Source organism: Notamacropus eugenii, chromosome 2 (assembly GCF_028372415.1).
Source record: "Notamacropus eugenii isolate mMacEug1 chromosome 2, mMacEug1.pri_v2, whole genome shotgun sequence".
Lineage (NCBI taxonomy): Eukaryota > Metazoa > Chordata > Mammalia > Diprotodontia > Macropodidae > Notamacropus > Notamacropus eugenii.
Genome location: NC_092873.1, coordinates 217888544 through 217910177, shown reverse-complemented (window position 1 = coordinate 217910177; position 21634 = coordinate 217888544). Strand labels below are relative to the sequence as shown.

The 21634-nt window shown below is 36.2% G+C and overlaps 1 protein-coding gene and 1 pseudogene across 1 annotated transcript; one reads left to right on the top strand and one right to left on the bottom strand.

The window, feature by feature from the left end:
* Positions 1-4521: 4521 nt before the first annotated feature.
* On the bottom strand, positions 4522-5973 carry LOC140523809 (trace amine-associated receptor 7a-like; annotated as a pseudogene).
* Positions 5974-10033: 4060 nt separating this feature from the next.
* LOC140523808 (trace amine-associated receptor 6-like) lies at positions 10034-11196 on the top strand. Its single transcript, XM_072638458.1, has one exon. It carries the CDS (start codon positions 10034-10036, stop codon positions 11075-11077), a length of 1044 nt encoding a protein of 347 aa, XP_072494559.1. The 3' UTR covers positions 11078-11196.
* The last annotated feature ends 10438 nt before the right edge of the window (positions 11197-21634 follow it).

Here is a 21634-nt window from a genome sequence, read left to right as displayed (position 1 = left end):
AATTTGCAGACTGGCAGTGATTCTAACACTCTTGAGCCCTTAGGCACCTTGTATCCCACCTTTCTAGGTAAAGCTTGGAAATGTCACCTAGGTCCTACTCATTCTGCCCACCCTGTCCCAGCAGTTGCAAACCAACTCAGGCTTAGTAAATTCTGCAGCTGTGGGGAAAGGGAGAGGTGGAAGGATCAGGCCTGTGGCAAACATTTCCTAAGTTCTGACTACAAGAATCATCACCACTGGGACACCAGCTTCTTTGCTCTTGGTAAGCTTCACTTCTCTGTTCTGGTTGAAAAATTTATTTTATCTCTGTTTGACCTGTTTTCTACTTTGTAAAAGTAAAAATAATAATGGTTGTTGTTACGGGATCAAAATGATGAAATGCTTAACATAAAGACTGACATATGTCACACCCAACATTATCATCTCTCTCTAATGTAATTGTTAACTTTGAAGTGGTTTTAATTACCAAAAGTAATAAGATGAATAATTTCTATATGTGATAATATGGAAATGCAATTAATGTCAGCTAAAGTTCACTGTTTGTGTTACTATTGTGCTTCTAAATTGTAGTAAAATTCTCTTGTCTTGTAAAAATTGAGTGACCACTGTAACCCAGAAATGGTGTTAGAAAAACAGTTTTTAATATGAATTTTGTTGAACTAAAAGAAGTTGGGAAAATTTTGTAAAACCAGTTATGTTTCTTTATCAGTCCAACTTAAATGTTTTGTGATTGTCATTTAGAAAGCCAGGTATTTTCACCTTTGCATATTAAAGAGATTAAAGTAAAAACAATTTGGCTATCACTTATGAAAGTTGTAACATTGTTAACCAAGTTATTTGGGATTACTGTTTTAATGCTGAAACCTAAAATTGTTAAGTGATTACTGTGTATGGAAATGAGAGAACAGAGTGAAAATTTTATTTAGATTGGTTTTGCCCATTCAGAACAGTCCTCCTGTAGGTTGGCAGGCAGGGGCAGTAGCATCAGTCCCCTCTCTGGGGTCCATGCCAATTTACCTTATTTTGTAAAATTGATAAGGCCCCTGGAAACCATCCGTGTGGGCAAGGTCATCAGCCCTAGGAAAGGAACTTGTTTGGTTTATGTAGTTCATAAATAATGAATATGACTTACTCAGAAGTTGTAATAAATAGAAAGGATTTTTAACAATTGGCTTTTTCATCAGGACAAGTTTTAAAACTTGAGAAGGAAAGATGTTAAATAGAATCCCTTATGCACGTGAGGCCTGGTAAATCTTTATTGTTTATTGCAACTCCATGAGAATAGAAATAACTGTATCTGGTTCTAAGCTGTGAGACTTGCTGTTTAAGGTAAAAGGCATTTGGGACCATAACTATTTTTGTTTTGAATTTGTATTTGGGTATAGTTGTCTGCATTAAATCAGTATCTATCTGAGAGAAGTGCTATAAGCTACTCAGAAGGAATGTGATACTGTACTGTTAAAAGGTGAAGTTTGTATCTAGGAAAGAAACACCATAGGGACAATTCTAGGCTCAATCTAGGATGGGATCCTCCTGGTCAGTTTTCCCATTGTGTTTCTTTAAAAAGGAATGTTTCTCACCTGACTATTCCTGAGTCTGGCTATGAAACAGATACTGTATGATTAGAGAATTTCACTCTCATCTGATTTCAAACTGAGTAAAGAATATTTTATCCTGTCATACTTGGTATGTCACATGTCTCAGCTTTTTCCTTCTATAACAGATTTCTATGATTAACAGCAAGTGATCAGCAAAATTTATGAGCCCTTTTGTGTAATCTTATATTATTTTTATCTGAAATTAGAACATGTGCAGAAATGTTTGTAAACTAGTTGAGACCCACTTTAAGATGTTCCCATTGTTTAAAAGGATTTGAAGAGCAGTAGTGCTTTTCTGTGAATCAGTGTCTTCCTGTTACCAATGTGAGATCCGATTACAACATCATTTTATTAAAGTATTTTGTGATATCTAGGAATTCTGCGGTAACTAAGAATTCAGTTTGTTATAATAGTTTGGGGATTCATGTTACTTAAGGACATTTTTATAACAACTCAGCTTTAATGAATTTCAATTTTGAAGGCTTCTTTTTGCTTTGAGGAGGAAAAAATCATTTAAAGAAAAAGTCATTTAAGGTTTCCAACTAGTTTTCTTCATAAAAGTTTAGTGAACATGAGAATAAATTTTAAACTATTTTTAAATAAGGGAAAATACTTTTAGAAAAACATTTTGAAACAAATCTTGTGTGATTCTTTGAAGGCCTGCTAAATTTCCAAAATAATCTAGTGTTAAATTAAGCTGTAAAGCCAAAGAGATCTTGCTGCTTTGATCTAAATTTGTAGTCATTCTATGACCTAATTAATAGCTTAATCAAATTTGAGATGACTCTATCTGAAAGATACCAGCCAATGTTTATTTGCTATCTAAGACTGGGACTGCAATTCACTATTCTTTGAAGCTCTGATTACAGGAATAGTTGTCTAAGTTATCATAAAGACAATTGGCATGTGTTGTAGGCTGAGAATGGTGGACATTTGGAAAGGTTTTGAAGACAACCTTGGATGCAGCCCGGGTAGGATCTTCCTAACTCTATTTTCCAAATGTGTTATCTCCTTTCTAAAAAAAGGAAATTCCTCACCTGATTACTCCTAAGCCCCGCTGTCAGAGCCTAGTGACTACATGATTGGCTGTCAGGTAATGGCTCATTCCTGAAATCAAATAGAACTAAGGAAGTTCCTTCCTTCTGTTAACATATATGACATTATCCCCCTTTTTCTTTTATAGCAAATCTCTATAATCAAGAACTTCTGTAAGTACAGTACTAAGTCTATTAAATAATAAAGGGAAAATGGAATATCTCTGACTTATTATAATGGGATGCAGGAATGAATACCTTACAACTTTAACCTGGCCAAATAAATAAATATAATTTAAAGATAACACCCTCCAAAGGAGAAAATGATTAAGAGAAAGTAAAAAAAAAAATGTAAGGTGATAAATGTCTAATTAAATAGGATAGCAAATTTTGAGGAAAAATAACAGGATCAGACTGATTCCTCTGAGAATTATGTACAGATATATATAATTGAATTCTAAAATTTGTCATGCTTTTGATAATAAGATCTCAAATTTGTATTTTTGCACAAAAATTGTATAAAAAAGTGGGAAAAGTTAGATAAATTATTTCTTCTTTGTTAAAATATCTGTCCAATAATTTTATTTTTTTTTTTTTAGTTTTCACTTTTAACACAGTTCATATCACACAACACAATTCCAATTTTTTGGTCAGGTGACATTTCTTTTAAAGTATTTACAATATAGACCACAAACTGATTTTTTTAAACATTAACCAACTGAGACACAAATAATAACTATGTCTCCTAACTTCATAAGCCCTTGACCTAATTGTCTCCACACTATTACTAAGAATTAAAGGACCCTAACTTATTGTTGTTGGTCTAAAGTCCTAAGCCTAATAGCTTAATTTTAGACTTAACCTTGGATGTTCCCCTACCAACAATCTATAATTTAATAGATCTGGTATTAAGCTTACAAACCTTTTGACTATAGGAAATTGCCACTAAGAGTAGAGACGTTGCAGGGAATCAATATCTCTCCAACTTCATGACAGTTCCAGGCAGGATTAGATTGTCAACTTGAATTCAGTCAGGCTTAGAGTTTTCCAGGTGTCAGTGGAGAAACTGAGTCAGGAGAATGCTACCTCAGCCCAGGCTGAACACCTGCTCTCCCACCCTTCCCATGAGATCACCTTTTGCAGTTCATAATCAGCATTTCACAGGCTTACTGGCATTATGGATTGGAGGCTCAGACCTCCTTTATTGCAATCCATACCTGGAGTTAGACTAAGAAGAACAGTCACTTAATATTCCCATAGCACCTTAAAATGGCCAGTTTCAATAACCAGGTTTCAGACATGACTGTAATTTCACATTAGCTAAGGAACATCTTTTGAGGCAAGTCTTAAGTGGTTTACATGCCTTTCTATACCTGTTCTAGTTCCTGCTTAAATAACAATCATAAAATCAAATTTACCATTAAAACCTTAACTGTATAAACTCCTTTCACTGGGAGGCTCAGCTTCATTATTAGCTGCAGGTGGAATTGGTACTCTCACTTCACTTTCTTTTTTTAAAAAAAAATATACAGAAAGAGAAAATAACAACAATAGTCTATAAACCAATATATGGCTAAAAACTATTCAGGTCTGCTGATTGCTGACTACACAATAGAATGTGTGAATTTAAAAAAAAAAACTTTTAAAAAGAAAAAATATCAGTTCTGGGATGAATCATAATATGCAAAAAAAGATCAATTCCTTATCTAATGCAAATAACAGGCTAACAGGAAAGGTTTAGATAAGATTATGAGAAATCCCTTAGAGAAAGAGTCCTTTTATCTCTTGGCCTAAGAAAGGTATAATGAACAAAAACAAAGATCAAATGAGAAAAGGTAGGAGCACAAGTGCAAGTCTGAAAACAGCTGGTAAACACTATTCAGATGCAATTTGGCAAGGTAAATAAATTTTATTTAATATCAACCTTGAAACTAGAATTTAGATTGAATGAAGAGAGTATATTTTCATCTCCTAATAATTCCTTTCCTCCATTTTTAACTTTGTTCCATATTTTATCTTCTTCAATCTCAAACCTTAACTTGTTCAGAAAACAAATCCATTGTTGAAGAGTGCCCTCTGAAGACTTTCCCAGTGACAATCAGTGTAATTGCTCTTCGAAACCAAGGGTAAAAGAAAGCATAGATCAGAGGGTTCACGGCTGAGTTGTAATAATGAAACCAAACTAAAATCTCATAAATATAAGTTTGGGTGATTAATCCTAAGAATGCATCAATTGTTGATTCAATATAATAGGGAAACCGTGAAATCAGAAATGCAATCTCTGAAATACCCAGGGTTTTAGCTGCTTTAATCTCTCTCTTGGACACTCTGGCTTTGTAACTCTCTGAGGATGACTCAGTTTTGCTGCTCGTACTTTCTATCTTTCTAGCCTGTTCTTTAGCTACTAGAAAAATCTTACAGTAAAGAATGACCATGATCAGAGTGGGAATGAAGAAGAGCAGAAACTCTATCAGTACCGAGGTTTGATTCATAGCCATCTGACAACCACCCACACAGGTCAGGGCACTTACTAATTCCTCCAACCCATCATCATTGGCACCTGTGTAAAGAAGTGAAAAACCAAATGTAATGGCAAGGAACCAGGAGAATGCAATGCATATTCCTGAAACTGACAGAATGAATTTGGTTGGATAGACCAGAGGGTCAGTGACAGCAATGTATCTATCAATGGAGATGAAGCACAAATGAAAAATAGAAGAATAACAAAGTAACCTTTCAGAACAAGAAAGAAATTTACAGTAACTCTCTCCACAATACCACCAACTCTCCACTGACCTTACCATGCTAAAGCACATCCCAGTAGCTCCCACCAAAGTCAGCACAAACCAAGGAGGCAATGAGGAAGCTGGCTGGAGAGTGCAGCTGCTTGAAGTGAAGGACTGAAATCATGACCAAGAGGTTTCCCAAGACAGCCAGCAGAGCTCCAGAGCCAAAGGCCAGGTAGAGGATGACTCTGGGTGCTGGGGAGTAGGAGGTTTTAATGCAGGACCCATTGATGTTGTCATAGCAGAACTGTACAGCTCCAGGCTGGGACTCATTGCTGCTGCTCATCATTCTCTCTCAACTTAAAAGTATCATTGTTTTTCTTGGTTATCACAGAAAATGATCATGGATATTTTCAATATTCCTGAAAAAAAGATAAGTTAAATGCATGCTTATACAAAGTCAAATGCTATCCTTTATGAAGTATGATTCATTTCACTGTGATGTTCATAAAAGAAAACACATTACCTGTGAGAGCAGGCACTACATAGATGCTCAATTCCTTCCTCCTTTCTAATGAACAAAAAAGCCCCAATCCTCTGTAAAACTCAGTCTATGTCCATTGAACTCAGTAGAACTGTTTCCCCTGATCTAAAAAGCACTAGATAAAAAGCTTTCAATAAGCTTACTAAGGATCAGCATCAAGACTCTCAGTGCTTTTCTGCCTCCTAACATTTCCCTCCCACCCTCTCATTCTGCACCTCTGACAAGCTCCTCTGCAAGGTTCAGTGAGATACCAAAGGATTCCGCAGTTCAAGAGTCACTTTTAATTACTTTGCGTTTATTCACATGGTCAATTCTGAGTTAATGCAAAAGTATAGCAACCTTTCTGGAACTCAGCCAAAGAGCCAGAAAACTCCTAACATACAATCCCTCTGGGGTTCTGTGTAAATCAGAAAAAACTTTTTTTCCACAATAATCCTTAGTAAGGAATTTATTCTGCTATACTACTGCTTACTCTATAGGAACACAAATAATGCATTTTATTTTGGGAGATTTGCACATTCAGTGGCATGTCTTTTTATTCTATGGGGCTTTTTTTGATGATTGAATTTATAGTGAATGTACTGGTATTTCATGTATATGTGTGTATACAAATACAGAGATGCAGGCATATTCATATATGTGTACAAATATAACTATATATATGTATGTATGCATATGTGTCTCTATATATACAATCCATTTCAATGCTTGTAATCAACTTGCTTTCATAATTTTCTTGCATCACTCTCATTTCTCTTCCCAATTTTTTCTCCACCTTTACTTGATTTTCAAAATTCTTTTTGAGCTCTTCCATGGTGTGAGACCATGGCATATTTATTTTGTATGTTTGGGGTGCAGAAGCTTTGACTTTTATATCTTCCCCTCATGGTAAGCACGGTAAGCATATCTTCCCCTCATCCAACAGAATGGGAGAAAATACCTGTTCACCAAGAAAGTAACCTTCTATAGTCTTATTTTTTTCCCTTTTTTGGGCATTTTCCCAACCAGATACTTTACTTTTGTGTCCTTTGTCAAGAGTAGGGTATACTCAGGGGATCTGTAAGATCTCAGTTCCTCCAAGGTGGCACAATCAAACCTGCACCCTGGGAGCAACCAGAAACTTTTCTGCCCAGAATCTGCAAGTAGTAGAATTAATTCCTCTCCACAACCACCTCCAGTTCTACCATACCAACACTGAGGGCTGAGATTCAAATCAGCTGCTCGATTCCACCACTGGCTTTAGGGGAAGGGTTCCCAGGGTCAGGTTGTCACTCAGTGTGAGATTAAGATCAGCCTCTCAATTCCCCCAGGTGCTTTAAATTGAGGCTCCAACAATGGAAGTTGGCTGCTGGGTGCAGCAGCCATTGTAGCTGCTGCTGCTGCCTCTGCCACTGCTGCTGCTGCCTCTGCCACTGCTGCCTCTGCCACTGCTGCCTGGGGCCAGAGCTAGGGTGGGACCCTATTCCCTTATCCCAGAGCTGAAAAAACCCTCTCACTGACCTTTGGAATTGCCTTTGGCACCTGTGGATTGAGGGGTCTGGGAACCTCCACTGCTGTTGGGGATTCCACCCCTGAGGTCTGCTCCAGTCCTGCTCCTCCCAGTGCCACATAGGCAAGCATGGGCTGTGGTCTGCTCCGTGTTCAGTGTGACAGATCTTTCCCATCAGCCTTCCAGCTTACCCTGGGCTGGAAATCTCCTTCATTCTGTTGTTCTGTGGCTTCTGCTGCTCTGGAATTTGTTGAGAATCATTCCTTACAGGTATATTATGGGTTGTGGGAAAAGAGCTAGAGTATATGTGTCTTTCTACTCCACCATCTCAGCTCTGCCCCATATGAATCTTTTCAAATTGGCTTTAGAAGGTGGCATGATATATATATATATATATATATATATATATATATATATATATATATATATATATATATATATATATATATATTGCTTATAAACTATAAATTTAAATAATTGTTTTAAAAATAATTTATATTTTATATTTCTAGATAATGATAAATTAATAATTTTCTTACCTTACATTAATGAAAGATTTCTTTCTCTTAACCTCTCCTATCTATAGTTAAGATTCATTGAATATTGAAGTAGAAAATATTGTTTCCAACATATTACTTAATGAAGAATGAATTTCAGTGGTCCACAGATCAAAACTATAGGTCAATTGTGAGAACTGTGCTTAAAAGAATCTGAAGGGCAAAATTTAATTGGTAGCTGGTGGCAAACCTTCTCCCCACAGGGCTACTGATAAGAGTAAATTTCAAAACAGGACAGGTGTTTTCATGTAGTGCAAGAGAGACAGAACATGCTATGAGAGAAGTAATCAAAGAACAGAAAATGCTGCCTGGAGATTATTGATTCTGGCTTCTCTTAATTTCTCAGAAGTAACATTTTCTGCTTAGTTTCCATGAGCTCTAATAGATTGCTTGCCATGAAGATGATATTCTGTCAATATAAGGGAGACTTTGACTTAAAAATGAAGGTCATATAACCAATGACATGCTTCAATATTGTAGTATTGTGTAAGAGGGAGGATTTGTCCATATGTATATAGAAATGGACAACATGACTAAGAGTAGTGAGTCCCTATGAGCTTAGTTAAATGAAACTATGTAATTTTATAGTGTCTCAATACTAGCCACCATGCAAAGGAATATTGATATTTTTACTTTTTAGTAATAGCCCTTAAAACTCTGAACAGATCAGCCAATCCTTTGAAAAATAATACAGTGGCAGGTGAGAAAGATGAGAAGACAGTAGGTAAAATTCCAAGAAACTAGTGTGACAGAGAATTGCCCTAGTTTCAAGATAACCAGGTAGTGAAGTCAGGAGTTCATGTTTTGGGTGGACCACAGTTGAGTTCAGTAGTGCTTAGAAGCCAGGGCACAGAGAACAACACTGGCATGCCTAGTGAATTAGAGGGGGCAGGTTACACAGTGGATGGGGCGCTGAAATAGGATAAACCTGAGTGCAGATCTCAGTCTCAGGAAGATCTAACTTCAAACTGAGTCTCGGACACTAACTAAATACGTTGCCTTAGGAAGGTTATTTAATCTTTCTCTGCCTCAGTACCCTCCTCTGAAAAATGGGGATCATAGTAGCACCTAACACCTGGGGTTAGTGAGAGGGTCAAATGAGATCACATTTGTAAAGCATATTGCACACTTCAAAGTGCTGAATAAATGTTAGTTGTATAATTTATATCTAGTTCTATGCTTATGTAGAATGTAATATATATGAATACATATAGCTCTCTTATTATGGGGCATCAGAGATATATACAAAAATTTCACCAGGAAGGTACAGATTAGTTAAGGAAGCTCTCACAGCAATAAAATACTGGATAATCAAGTTTGAATTTTGATTAATATTGTGACCCCCAAGGTCCATGTTTTTCACTTGTTTGTAGTTAATAGAGCAGGTGAAGAGACTGACATGGGCAGACAGAATCTTTGGAGATTGTCAGGAATTATATTTTTATATGCTTAAAGCGTGATAGATGACAAAAAGCACTGTAGTTTATACCAGTCATGTCATTGAGGGCCAGGACATAGGAAAACTTTTGGAAGTCTCTGGCCTCAATTCATGATAACTACCTAAATAATGATTATTGGGGGAGGAAAAAGTAATCTCTTCTCACACTTCACACTGTACACTACTGGGAATTCATCTAAGGGCCTTTCAGGGGTGTGAGGTGTCTTTGCCTGACTTCCTCAGAGCTCAGGAGGTTTTGGGTATAACTTGGATCTGACACAATGGGGGAGGGATGTTAATAAATGATGCCCCTTGAAATGAGTAATATCACAAATTATAGCTACTTACTTAAGGAAGTTTCTCAGAGGTACAAACCAGAATATTTCTCAAATATTCAGGTCAAAACTTATTACTTGTTGCTGTTTGTTAAGTTACTTATGTTACCCTCAGAGCCATATCAGCTTCCAACTCTAAATGATCATTGGGAAATAAACTGGAAAAAATTTATAATGCTTTGAAGGTATAACTGATATCTCTTGTATGGATATCAACTTAATGTAATATTTTTCACAAAACCATTGGAGATTTCAATGGTAGGCTCTGTTTGGTCAGAAATATAACCACTGCAAGGTTCAGAGAGAAGAATCATGAGCAGTAACAATGGGTCCCAGTCTGCAACTGTACAGCTCTGCTATGAGAACATCAATGGGTCCTGCATTCAGACTCCCTACTCCCTGGGACCCCGGGTCATCCTCTACCTGGTCTTTGGCTCTGGGGCAGTGCTGGCTGTGTTGGGAAACCTCTTGGTGATGACTTCTATCCTTCACTTCAAGCAGCTGCACTCTCCAGCCAACTTTCTCATTGCCTCCTTGGCTTGTGCTGACTTTTTGGTGGGAGCCACTGTGATGCCCTTCAGCATGGTGAGGTCAGTGGAGAGTTGTTGGTACTTTGGGGAGAGTTACTGCAAACTGCATACCACTTTTGATGTGGCATTTTGTTATGCTTCCCTCTTTCACCTGTGTTTCATCTCTGTTGATAGATATATTGCTGTTACAGATCCTCTAGTCTATCCAACCAAGTTTACCCTCTCTGTCTCTGGGCTGTGCATTGCTGTCTCCTGGACCATCACTGTATCTTACAGTGGGTCTGTTTTTTACACAGGTGTCAATGATGACGGGCTGGAGGAATTAGTAAGTGCCCTCACCTGTGTGGGAGGCTGTCAGAGTGCTGTGAATCAAAAGTGGATCATAATAAATTTTTTATTGTTTTTCATACCCAGTCTAGTTATGATTATTCTTTATTCCAAGATTTTTCTTGTAGCTAAATTCCAGGCTAGAAAGATTGAAAACACAAGTAGCAAAGGGGCATCTTCATCCTCAGAGAGTTACAAAGCCAAAGTGTCCAAGAGGGAGAGAAAAGCAGCTAAAACCCTGGGCATTGCAGTGATTGCGTTTCTGATTTCATGGTTACCCTACTCACTTGACTCATTAATTGATGCCTTTCTTGGCTTCATCACCCCTGCCTATGTCTATGAGATTTGCTGTTGGTTTGCTTATTATAACTCAGCTGTGAATCCCCTGATTTATGCTTTCTTTTATCCTTGGTTTCGTAAAGCTATAAAACTCATTGTCACTGGCAAAGTCTTACAGAATGGCTCTTCAAACATGAATTTGATTTGTGAACATGAATAAAGGTTAGTATGATGAACACTGATCATGCATTTCTCCTGATATTTATAATTTTCTAAATTATTCTTTTATTAATTTAGAACTGCTAAATAATGGAAATTAGCAAAACTTCTTAGAGGAGATGAAAACGAATCATTCTTTCGTGTAGACAAGGTCATAATGCTTTTCAGCATTTTGGCAGTTATATGTCTCTCTGACTTTACTATAAAAAAATTCCTGACAGATATCACAAAGAATTATTATTAGTGCCTTAGCTCTAAACATTTTACAATGTTGGTTTATTGGGTCTCTCTCACTCTTTCATTCCACTATTCTTTTATTTCCCTGATACGCATTCTTAAACCATTTTTCTTTATTTCATTTTCTGTCTCCAAAATTTCCCAGGATCCTGTGAAACATCCCAGCTCTCACCATGCTGTGCCTCCCTATTTATTCAATTTTCCTTTGTGTTCCCTGCTTCCTAGCTGTCCCTGACTGCCCACAGACATGGGCAGCCTCTGGGAAGAGCCTGATTCTCTTTCTCTCACTGCCTAAGGAGAAAACACTATTTAGTATTTCCCTGTGATATTAATGAAAAAAACCTCTGAGTGGAGCAGTTTTGATTGGGTGCTGAGTGAGACTAAGCCCCAGCATGTGATGTGTGGGGTACAGTTTTTATTAGAGATTGTCTTACTGACACTACTTCTGTTCTCCAGCTGTTATATCAGTACCCCCTCACCAGCCTGACTGAGACAGGGTTTGTGAATTGCCTGATATCACTTTTCCCTATACTCTGAAAATCGTGTGCTTTGCTGATGATGCCCAGAACTACTTCCATCAGCTCATTCTCAAAATGTCTTGACTGACTTTTTGTCTCTAGAATCTTTCCTTTTCGTATAATAAAACTAAACTACAACTGATTACTGATGTGTTTTTGTTGTTTATGTGGTTGTTAAGCATTAAAGAGTTTTTCTGGGTTTTGCTTTGGCAAGTCTGAAGATTCTTTGAGTATTTTCACTCAACAAGAGCAAAGCACATGTTATGTGCATAACACCATTCAACAACCTGAATAATTCACAGATTTATAATAAATGATTACTCCCCTGTACTTAAAAGCAGGGAATATGGCACACACACAAAAGTTTAAGAAATTATACAGGAAAGAATTAATTTGTCAACCCTCCCCATGTCTATTTCCTCTCCTCATATGGCATACTGAATGCCTCTTTGCAGAAGAAAATGTCATATGACCTTTTAATTAAGTATGTATCCTTTAGATTATAGGCCCCTGTCTGGCAAAGGCATGGTTGAATACCTGCACCAGGAAAATAATGTTCTCTTACAATTACATATTGTACTGTATTGACTCATTAAGTCTACAAATTTAAGAATATTTAATCAAAACATTAAGTGGAAGTTCACAAACTTTGCACATTACCTGAGTTCCTTTTGTTGGTTTACAGGTAGAAAAATCCATGTTGGGGTAAATCTGAATAGACTGGTAGTTCCCCTAACTTCAGACTGGTGTACCCATTAAATCTCGAGCCCCTATGACTTCACTCAACAACCCCTAGCAGCAAACCCGTATTGATATGGTACCGTGGCTCAATAAATTTTTGTCGTTAATGACAATGAAAACATGTTAGATCATTTGTAAATTTAACAAACACTTCTTTTGAAAATATTCTTATTTTATGGGCACTGTGTCAAAATCCAAAGGTACAAAGATTAGATAGATAGATTGATATTTACATACATAGGACAGCTGGTGATATAGTGCAGAGAATAGCAGGTCTGAGTCATGAAGACTTGAATTCAAATCCAGTGTCAGACACTCACTAGCTGTGTGACCCAGTGCCTCAATTTTCTTATCTGTAAAATGAGCTGGAGAAGGAAATGGGAAACCACTCCAGTGTCTTTGCCAAGAAAACCCCACATATCTTCATGAAGAGATGGAAATGATTGAACAACAATAACTCCAACAGAGGTATACCCATACATACATACATATATATATATATAATGTATTTATAATCTATCTGGGAGGGAGCTATATACATCAATAACTATAATATATAGAAGAATTGAATAAGTGAAAAAAGGCAACTAGATAAAAATTTATGAGAATAAGATTTAATTCAGAAATTATAGATCATGTAGTCCAACAGTCTTATTTTATAGAGGAAGAAACTAAGGCTTGGAGAGGTCCAGTGATTGCCTAATGTCTTTACACTACTAGTAAAGGCCTGAGCCAGAATTAGGACTCAAGTCTTCCTAAGTCCAAGTCCAATGCTCTATCCACTATACCAGGTTACCTTTGTAGTTTGGCCAAAGGTGAGATGGTGTCGAGACTGGTCTTATCCGGGAAGGTGAGGAGTAGGAGTCTGGAATTACTTGAAGGATAAAATGGTGCTTGAAATAGGCCTTGAAGGAAAGTACTTCACTATATTGAAAAGGGGGGAATAAGCAAAACAAATCTAAGCATGAAGTGCTCATTGTGAAAAGATGTTTGAAAGGATAGAAAGGGTAAGAATGTGTTTACTATTAATGGAAAGGAAAAAAGGGGCAGAGGAGTAGAAGCAGATTTAATTTAGCACAGGCCACTAGAGCTAAGCACATTTTCCACTTCTCACCCACTTCTTTGTAAAGAATGGGCAGGAAGTAAAGCTAGGAAAAAATATAATAATATACGATGGAAAGAAACATGTAATTAGTGATCACAAAATGGGAATGGGATGAACTCACCCATAAAACAGAAGAGGATAACAGAATGAATTAGAAAGCAGAATTCAACAATATGTTGTTTATAAGAACCACAGTTGAAATATAAACATTCACACATTGTTAAAAAGTAAAGTGTAGAAGCAAAATCTATTATGATTCTGATGAAGTAAAAGAGATAGAAGTAGTAGTCATGATCTTATAGAAGTCAACAACAAAAAATAGGCTGATTAAAAGAAATTCAGGAGAGAAACTTCATTATGCTGAAAGGTGCCAAAGACAATAAATTAATAATAACCATACTTAATAGAATGAACATAACCTAAATATTTAAAAGAAATGCTGCATGAGTTATAGATAGGGGCAAATAGACTTTACTTATACTTATGTACCCATTTTAGACCTAGATGAATAATAAAAAAAAACCCAACTAGAAAGAATTTCAAGATATGAAGAGTATTTCAGCAAAGTTAGAGATTATAGACTCTGATGATTATTGAATAGGAATAGAAAATATTATAGATATTTCTCAACTGTTCATGATATTTCCAAAAATTCACCTTGGGTCAGAGCATCAACTTCACTAACAAATACAGTAACATTAAACACATTTTTGACACACTATTAACTTTTTAAAAAAAAATTTTTTTCAATTATATGTAAAAATAGTTTCGAGTCACTTTTATAAGATTTGGAGTTCCATTTTTTTACTCCCTCCCTCTTTTTCAGCTCCCTCCTCCCCAAGACAGCAAGCAGTCTCAATAGAGGTTATACATGAACCATTATATTAAACATATTTCCATACTGATCCTATTGTGAAAAAAGAATCAGAACTAAAGGGAAAAATCACTAGACAGAAAAAAAACAACAAAAAAGGAGAAAATAGTATGCTTCAATCTGCATTCAGACTCCATATTTCTTTCTCTGAATGTGGATAGGAAGACTCTTTTGGAATTGTCTTAGATCTCTGCATTGCTGATAAGAGCTAAGTTTATCAAAGTTGGTCATCACACAATGTCACTGTTACTGTGGGCAATGATCTCCAGGTTCTCCTTACTTCACTCAGCATTAGTTCATGTAAGCTTCTTGAGAGTTTTGTGAAATCCACCTGCTCATCATCTATTATAGCACAATAGTATTCCATTACATTCGTATACCACTACTTCTTTGGTCATTCCCCAACTGATGTATATCCCCTCAATTTCCAGTTCTTGATCACCACAAAAAGAAACTGATATAAATATTTTTGTATATATGTGGTTCTTTTCCCTTTTTACGATCTCTTTGGGATACAGATCTAGAAGTGGTATTAATGGATCAAAGGGTATGCACAATTTAGAGTGTTTCAGCACAGTTCCAAATTGCTCTCCAGAATGGTTGGATTGGTCCATAACTCTACCAAAAAGGCATTCATGTTCCAATTTTTTCCAAAACATATTCTTTACTTACCACAATGCAATAAAATTTATTTTCAATTAAAAGCCACTAAACAAATAAATGAAATTAATTGAATATTAAGTAACTTAATCCTAAAGAATTGATGGGTCAAAGAAAAGAATAGAGAAAAAATGCATTCATTAAAGATGATGAAAGCAAAGACAGTAAAATTTATGTGACACAGAATAAGCCAATTATCAGTATCAAAATGAAGAAGTTGAATTAATAAAAAATGAATAAAGAAAGAAAATTATTTTAAAAGAGTTGCCTAACAATATGCCAATAAAACCACTCACCTAAGTTAAGGATGTAAATATTTAGAAAACTATAAAATGTCCAGATAAACAGAAGAAGAAATACAGAACTTAAATAATCAAAACTCAGAAAAAGAGATTGAACAAGCCACAAATGGGCACCCTAAAGAAACAGAATCAGGTGGAGTTACATGTGTATTCAATCAAACATTTAAAAAGCAATTATTTCCCATGCCAAATGCAGTACTGAAACACATATGATATGATTCCTATCCTAATAAATTCCTTCTGTGATACAGAACAATTGATACCTAAATTATGGTGAGTGAAAACAAAGAAAGAATGTTATGAATAAATATAAACAGATTAGATATACAACACAGAAGAGCAAAACCACAGTAGCCTAGTATATAATAAAACTAAAAATCCTAGTTACTGGGGTATGAATTCAATAATAGACAAAAACTGATGGAAAAACTGGAAAATTATAGGAGAGAAATTGGGGTAAACCAACATTTCAAGACACATGACAAGGAACAAATGAATACATGACTGAAATAAGCAAATTATCATAAACAAATTAGAGGAAATTACCTTTCAGATTAATGCATAAGAGAAGAGTCCTTTAGGAAAAAATAAAAAGGAATATAGAAAACAAGTAGAAAACTGAGATTACATAAAATTAGTCAAAATGCAACTAAAATTATTAGGGAAACTGATAACAGAAGGGAAATTTTGTAATTGATTCTAATTTACAGGAATGAGTCATTGCCCGAATGTTAAATATGAACAGGTAGTTAAGAACTTGTGGTGCTGAGACATTTTTGGGGGGGATGTGATGAATGCAGAATTATATTTTACTATTTTATTGACAAACAGCACTCCTTTGAGGGATGTATGATGAAAAGACCCATGCCTGATTTATGTTTGTTCTCTGGGTGCCTTTTTTCTTTCTTTACCCCACTTCTTGGGAGGACCACTAGAACCACAGTCAGAAATACAATTGTTTCTCAGGAATATGAAATGGGAGTGGAATTGGAGCACTGGGGATCCTACTTCCCCAATGAAGAGAAAGACAACTCTTTCCTTACAGTGTACCCTAAGAACTCCTAGACCCTGCCATCCTCCCTGATGATGAATCCTAAGAAGTACAAGCCTCTCCATCCTCTGTAGAAGTGAACTCTCCTTTACATGGAGAACTCTTCAAGAGTGGAGACTTTTCTAATTTATTATTTATATTCCTAGAACTTAGCACAGTGTTTGGCACATAGATAAAGCTTAACAAAGAAATATCTCAAATTCAACATGTCCAAAACCAAATTCAATATCTTTTCCCTCAAAACCACCCTTCTTCTGAACTTAGCTGTTTCTGTCAAGAGTTTCATCAGACAGGTCTGCAAAGCTGAGGTCATCCCTAACTTGTCACTTTACACATCTAATCTATTGGCACGTCTGGTTAGTTTTACATCCTTTGCATACATCCTTTCATCCATCTCACCCCAGTCATGTGTAGATCCTCTTCACTGTTAACCTGGATTATTGCAACAGCCTTCAAATTGGGCTCCCTTCCTCAAGCTTCTTCTGTTACAAAGTCATCCACAAAGTTGCCAAAGACTGCCAAGGTGACATTCTTAAAGAACTGCATCACTTTGCTTGTCAACAAATTTCATTTATTCCCTATTATCTCTGGGACAAAATACACATTCCTCTGTTTGGTATGGAAAGTTCTTCACACATTGTCTTGAGTCTCCCTTTGAAGGCATACTATATATTACCCCCTTTCATGTTCTCTAACATCAGCCAAGTTGTCATTGTTTTGTTTCACCCACAAAATTCCATCCACACAATGCCTTTGTGCAGACTGTCCTCCAACCCTGGAATGCATTTCCTTATCACCTCTGCCTCTTAGAATCTCTAGCATCTTTCGAAGCTCACCTCCAGTGCCACCTTATAGAGGGGGACTATCCTTATCCCCCAAATTTTTCAAAGGATCCTAAAACTAGAGCCAAAAATGATCTCAGAGGCCACCTATTTCAAGCCCCTGTTTTTTTTTAACAAGTGAAGAAATTAAGGCACAGAGATTGAGCAACTTGACCAGTCACAAATATTCTAAATAACAGAGATTTGAATGGTTCTCCAACACTACAATCAGCATTTTTCCAACTGCCTTTCTTCTCAGAAGTATGTTGTTTTTATTTTGTATGCATTTTTAATATTCTTATATGTGTTCATGTTGTTTTCTTAGGTAGAATGTAAGCTCCTTGAGAATAATGAATATTTTCACTTTTTCCGATTTATTCTTAGAGCCTACCCCAGCGTGTGGCACATGGAGATGCTTAATAAATACTTGTCCATAGATTACTTCATCATCAGAAACTTATTTAAATAAAAGAGATTAGCTTTTGTTTCATAGTGGGATGTAATATCATTAGAAATGCCAAAGAATTTCACAAAGGCAATCTTGCACATCCTATTTATATTTAATCATAGAACTGATTCTTAGTCTATCCACAGTGATTATTCAATGCACACATGTACACATGCACACAGACATATATGAAACAGTTCAATCTTTTGTCTGTTCACCTACATAAAATAACCTTGTCAATAGGCACTCTTTATCTACTTTATTATTGTTAGAATATTTCTGCATAACTATAAATCTCATTTATAAACCCTGAATATTTCTGGTCTTTGTGTAGTCATTATACTGCCATCAGCAAATAGGACCACTTGGTAGATTTTATCACCTTTAGGGCACTGATCTTTCATTTGAACTCTCCACTAGACATCATCCATATCAGAGGAAAATGCCTTTGAGGAGTATACATTCACTTGCTTTATGCCTTCCTTGATCTTAATGAGGGCGACTGAACAAAAGAATCTTTTATGATTTTAACATTTCTATGGTTGAAGGAAAGACTTTAAGGTATCATTTTGTTCTACAAAATAAAATATTGATTTTTGCAAAGTAGGATCTTGTATGCTCTTCATGTTCATGCAGTTGTGTGACTTCAAGACATGGCCTGCTCTAGAATATCATTTGCAATAGGTTGCTTATTCTTTTTTCTTACTTTGATCGAGAATGACCTGTCATATTTTATGATTAATAAATACTTGATTGATTATTGTGTGCATAAATTATTCTAGTAAAGATTTTCAAAAACTTAGAAAGTATCCATGTAACTCAGCAGTTATTGACATGTTTTATTTTGTTGTTTTGTAATAAGTCTGATTTTTTAAATCTCCCAAATCCTAGAGATTATATGTCCTCCAGCAATAATCTCTTAAATGTATAATTGGTCTAATCTGGATGCTCTTCATATTTTCCTTTCTTTAATTGCCCTTTTAAAATATTCTTATGTAAAAAAAGTAAACTAAAGTCAAGATTATGATGTTAGAGGTCAAATATGGTGGCTCTCCTCTCAGTTATGAGTCTATGGAAATCTTGACAGCTCTTCTCCATTTTTTTCCTTTGTTTTATTTGTTGCCTCCCAGTTTTATTTGTTAATACTCTTGGGAAGATCTGGCTTAAGTAGTTCGCCTGTCAAGTTTCCTTCCTGCTTCTTGTTGCCTTATAAATCAATACTACTCCATAATCTCCCATTTCCCCTTCCAAAGGATTTCAGCAGGGTGATGATGATTTAAAAAAACCTAAGATTGTAATCAGTCTACAAGAATTTATTAAAAACTGTGTCCCAGGTACTACCTCAATGTGTCAGAGATAAAAAGATAAAATTAAAACAGTCTCTGCCCTCAGGAAGGTTCTATTCTATCAAGGGACACAACATGCACATAAAGTAACATAAAGCAAATAACTACAAGGTAATTTAGAGGGGAGGGCACTTGCATTTGAGGGGCATTGGGAAAATCTTTATGTAGAAAGTGACACTTGAACTGAATTTGAAAGGAAACAAGGAAATTCTTAAAGAAAGAGGTGAGGAATAACTGCCTTTTAGGCATGGAGGGAGGTTAATGCAAATGCAAAGAGGAAGAGCATATAGCCTTCAGTGAAGGGAAACAGTCCATTTGGTTAAACCATAGAGTACTAATAGTAACAAACAAAACTAGAAAAGTAGTTTGGAGTTCTGTTACAAAGGTTTAAAATACAAACTCAGGAGATTTTATTTGCCCATAGAGGCAATGGTGAGTAGGAAGAGACATGGTCAGACCTATGCTTTAGAAAAATCTGTTTAACAACTATGTGGGAAATGGATTGTCTTGATTGTTTTGAAAGAAAAGTCTTGATTCAGGTGGAGCAGTTTGGAGCCATTATAATAGGTACAAGATGATAAGTTATGATATTGCCAAGGGTAGATGTGAGGGAATTGAAGATATCTTCTCATAGGTCCAGAGTGGCCCCAGAAACCTGGACACACCTATCACACAGCTATGTGAATAGAAAGTGGGTCAAATTGAGAGATGGCAAAGTGGTAGAAATAGAAGATAATTATATCAACTCATTGAATATGTAGGATGAGTGAAAGTGAAGAGCTGAAAATAATTCTGAGGTCCATAGTGCCTAGCACATAGTAGACACTTAATAAATTCTTACTGATAAATTGAGGTTGTAAACCTGGGTAACTAGAAGGAGAAAGATGCTTTCAATAGCCACAGGAAAATTCAGAGGATAGTGGACTAGAGATGAAGGACATTGAAGTCTGTGTTAAACAGTCTTTGAGATACTCAATTTGAGATGCACAGGCAACATCCAATTTATGTATTTGTTCTTACTCATGCATCCTCTTGCTAGGATCCAAGCTTTATGGCCCAACCCTTCCTTTGCAAGGGAGAGGCAGCTGATTGGTGTAATTGGCAAGGCAATAATAGAGTTGGAGAGAGAAAGACCCAATTTCCAGTCCTACAACAGATACTTAATAGCTGTGTGACCCTGGATAACTGCTTGACAAACCTTCAAGCACCCTATTGGTGCTAGATATTATTATTTGTATTATGAGATATAAAATCTTTTTTACATTCCAAGATTTCACCAGTGATCCCTGCTTCAGGGGAGGCATAGTGACATCCATCAAGAGAAAGTATCCCACCCCTACCAATTTGCCCCCTTGAATTCAGTTAGCTGAGAACCACAATTACTTTAATTAGAGCCATAATGATAATAATAACAATAATAACCAGGTAGCATTTATATACCCAGTTACAAATATGATTTTATCCTCAAAACAATGCTGGGAGATATATATATATATATTAGTATTAGATTCCTTTTATATACTTAGGCAGTGTGATGACAATCAAAACAGGATCTTTTGCTGGTTTTGTTTTAGTACAAATCAAGTGCCTGTGATTAAATCTTGCCTTTATGAATCAAGAATCTTTACAAGTAGTAAAGTACAAAAAAAAAGAGTTTCTATAACTAGGAATGGTATATGTACTTGTATTTTTAATTATTTTAATGTGATTAAAGATCTTCCCCACCCATTGATGGGTCTGCCCATTATGGGGAGTTTGATTAGGGAAGATTTGTGGGAAAGATCCAGTCTTTAGTTAATGAGGCACTGATTATCCTCTGGCTCTAAAAAAGGTATAAAGACTTTGAGTTGAGGTTTTACTTTAGGGCTTAGTTTTTGGTAAGAAAGTTTGAGTACCAGATGAGGACTCTAGCAAACCACTAAGGAAGCCCCTGGCTCTGAGAACCCAGATGTCATGCTTCCCTCTCTGGTAACAATAGTCAGACAGCTGTACCTGTCTGTTAAATTATGGTCAGGCAGAGGAAGCCATGTCTGTTGTTGACTTTGGGGCTTACTGACTAGAAGTGTTTGTTTGACCAGGTGAGGACTCTGGGAAGCCACTAAGAAGCCATCTGGCTTTGAGCACCCAGATGTCATGCTTCCCTCTCTGGTAACAATGATCAGACAATTGGGGTCCAGTTGTCTGTTGAATTCAGGCAGAGGAAGCCATGTCTGTTGATCTTTCAATTTCTCTGTATTTTCTTTGAAATTCAGAGTGCTGACTCCCTGAACTAACTCAAGGATATATGTACTTGGCTAAAGGAATGATACATGTGCTGGATTAAATTAACCCTTTGAAAGTTGCTTTCCTTTTATGAATGCAGATCCAAGAACCTGTGATAGCAGACCTCCCTGTATATGTTGGTGTATTTACTAATACAGGCAGACAATGGTTAAGTGAGTTGCCTAAAGTCACA

Excerpts from the sequence above, each read along its gene's own strand:
- LOC140523808 (XM_072638458.1), top strand. The coding sequence starts at position 10,034 with ATGAGCAGTAACAATGGGTCCCAGTCTGCAACTGTACAGCTCTGCTAT.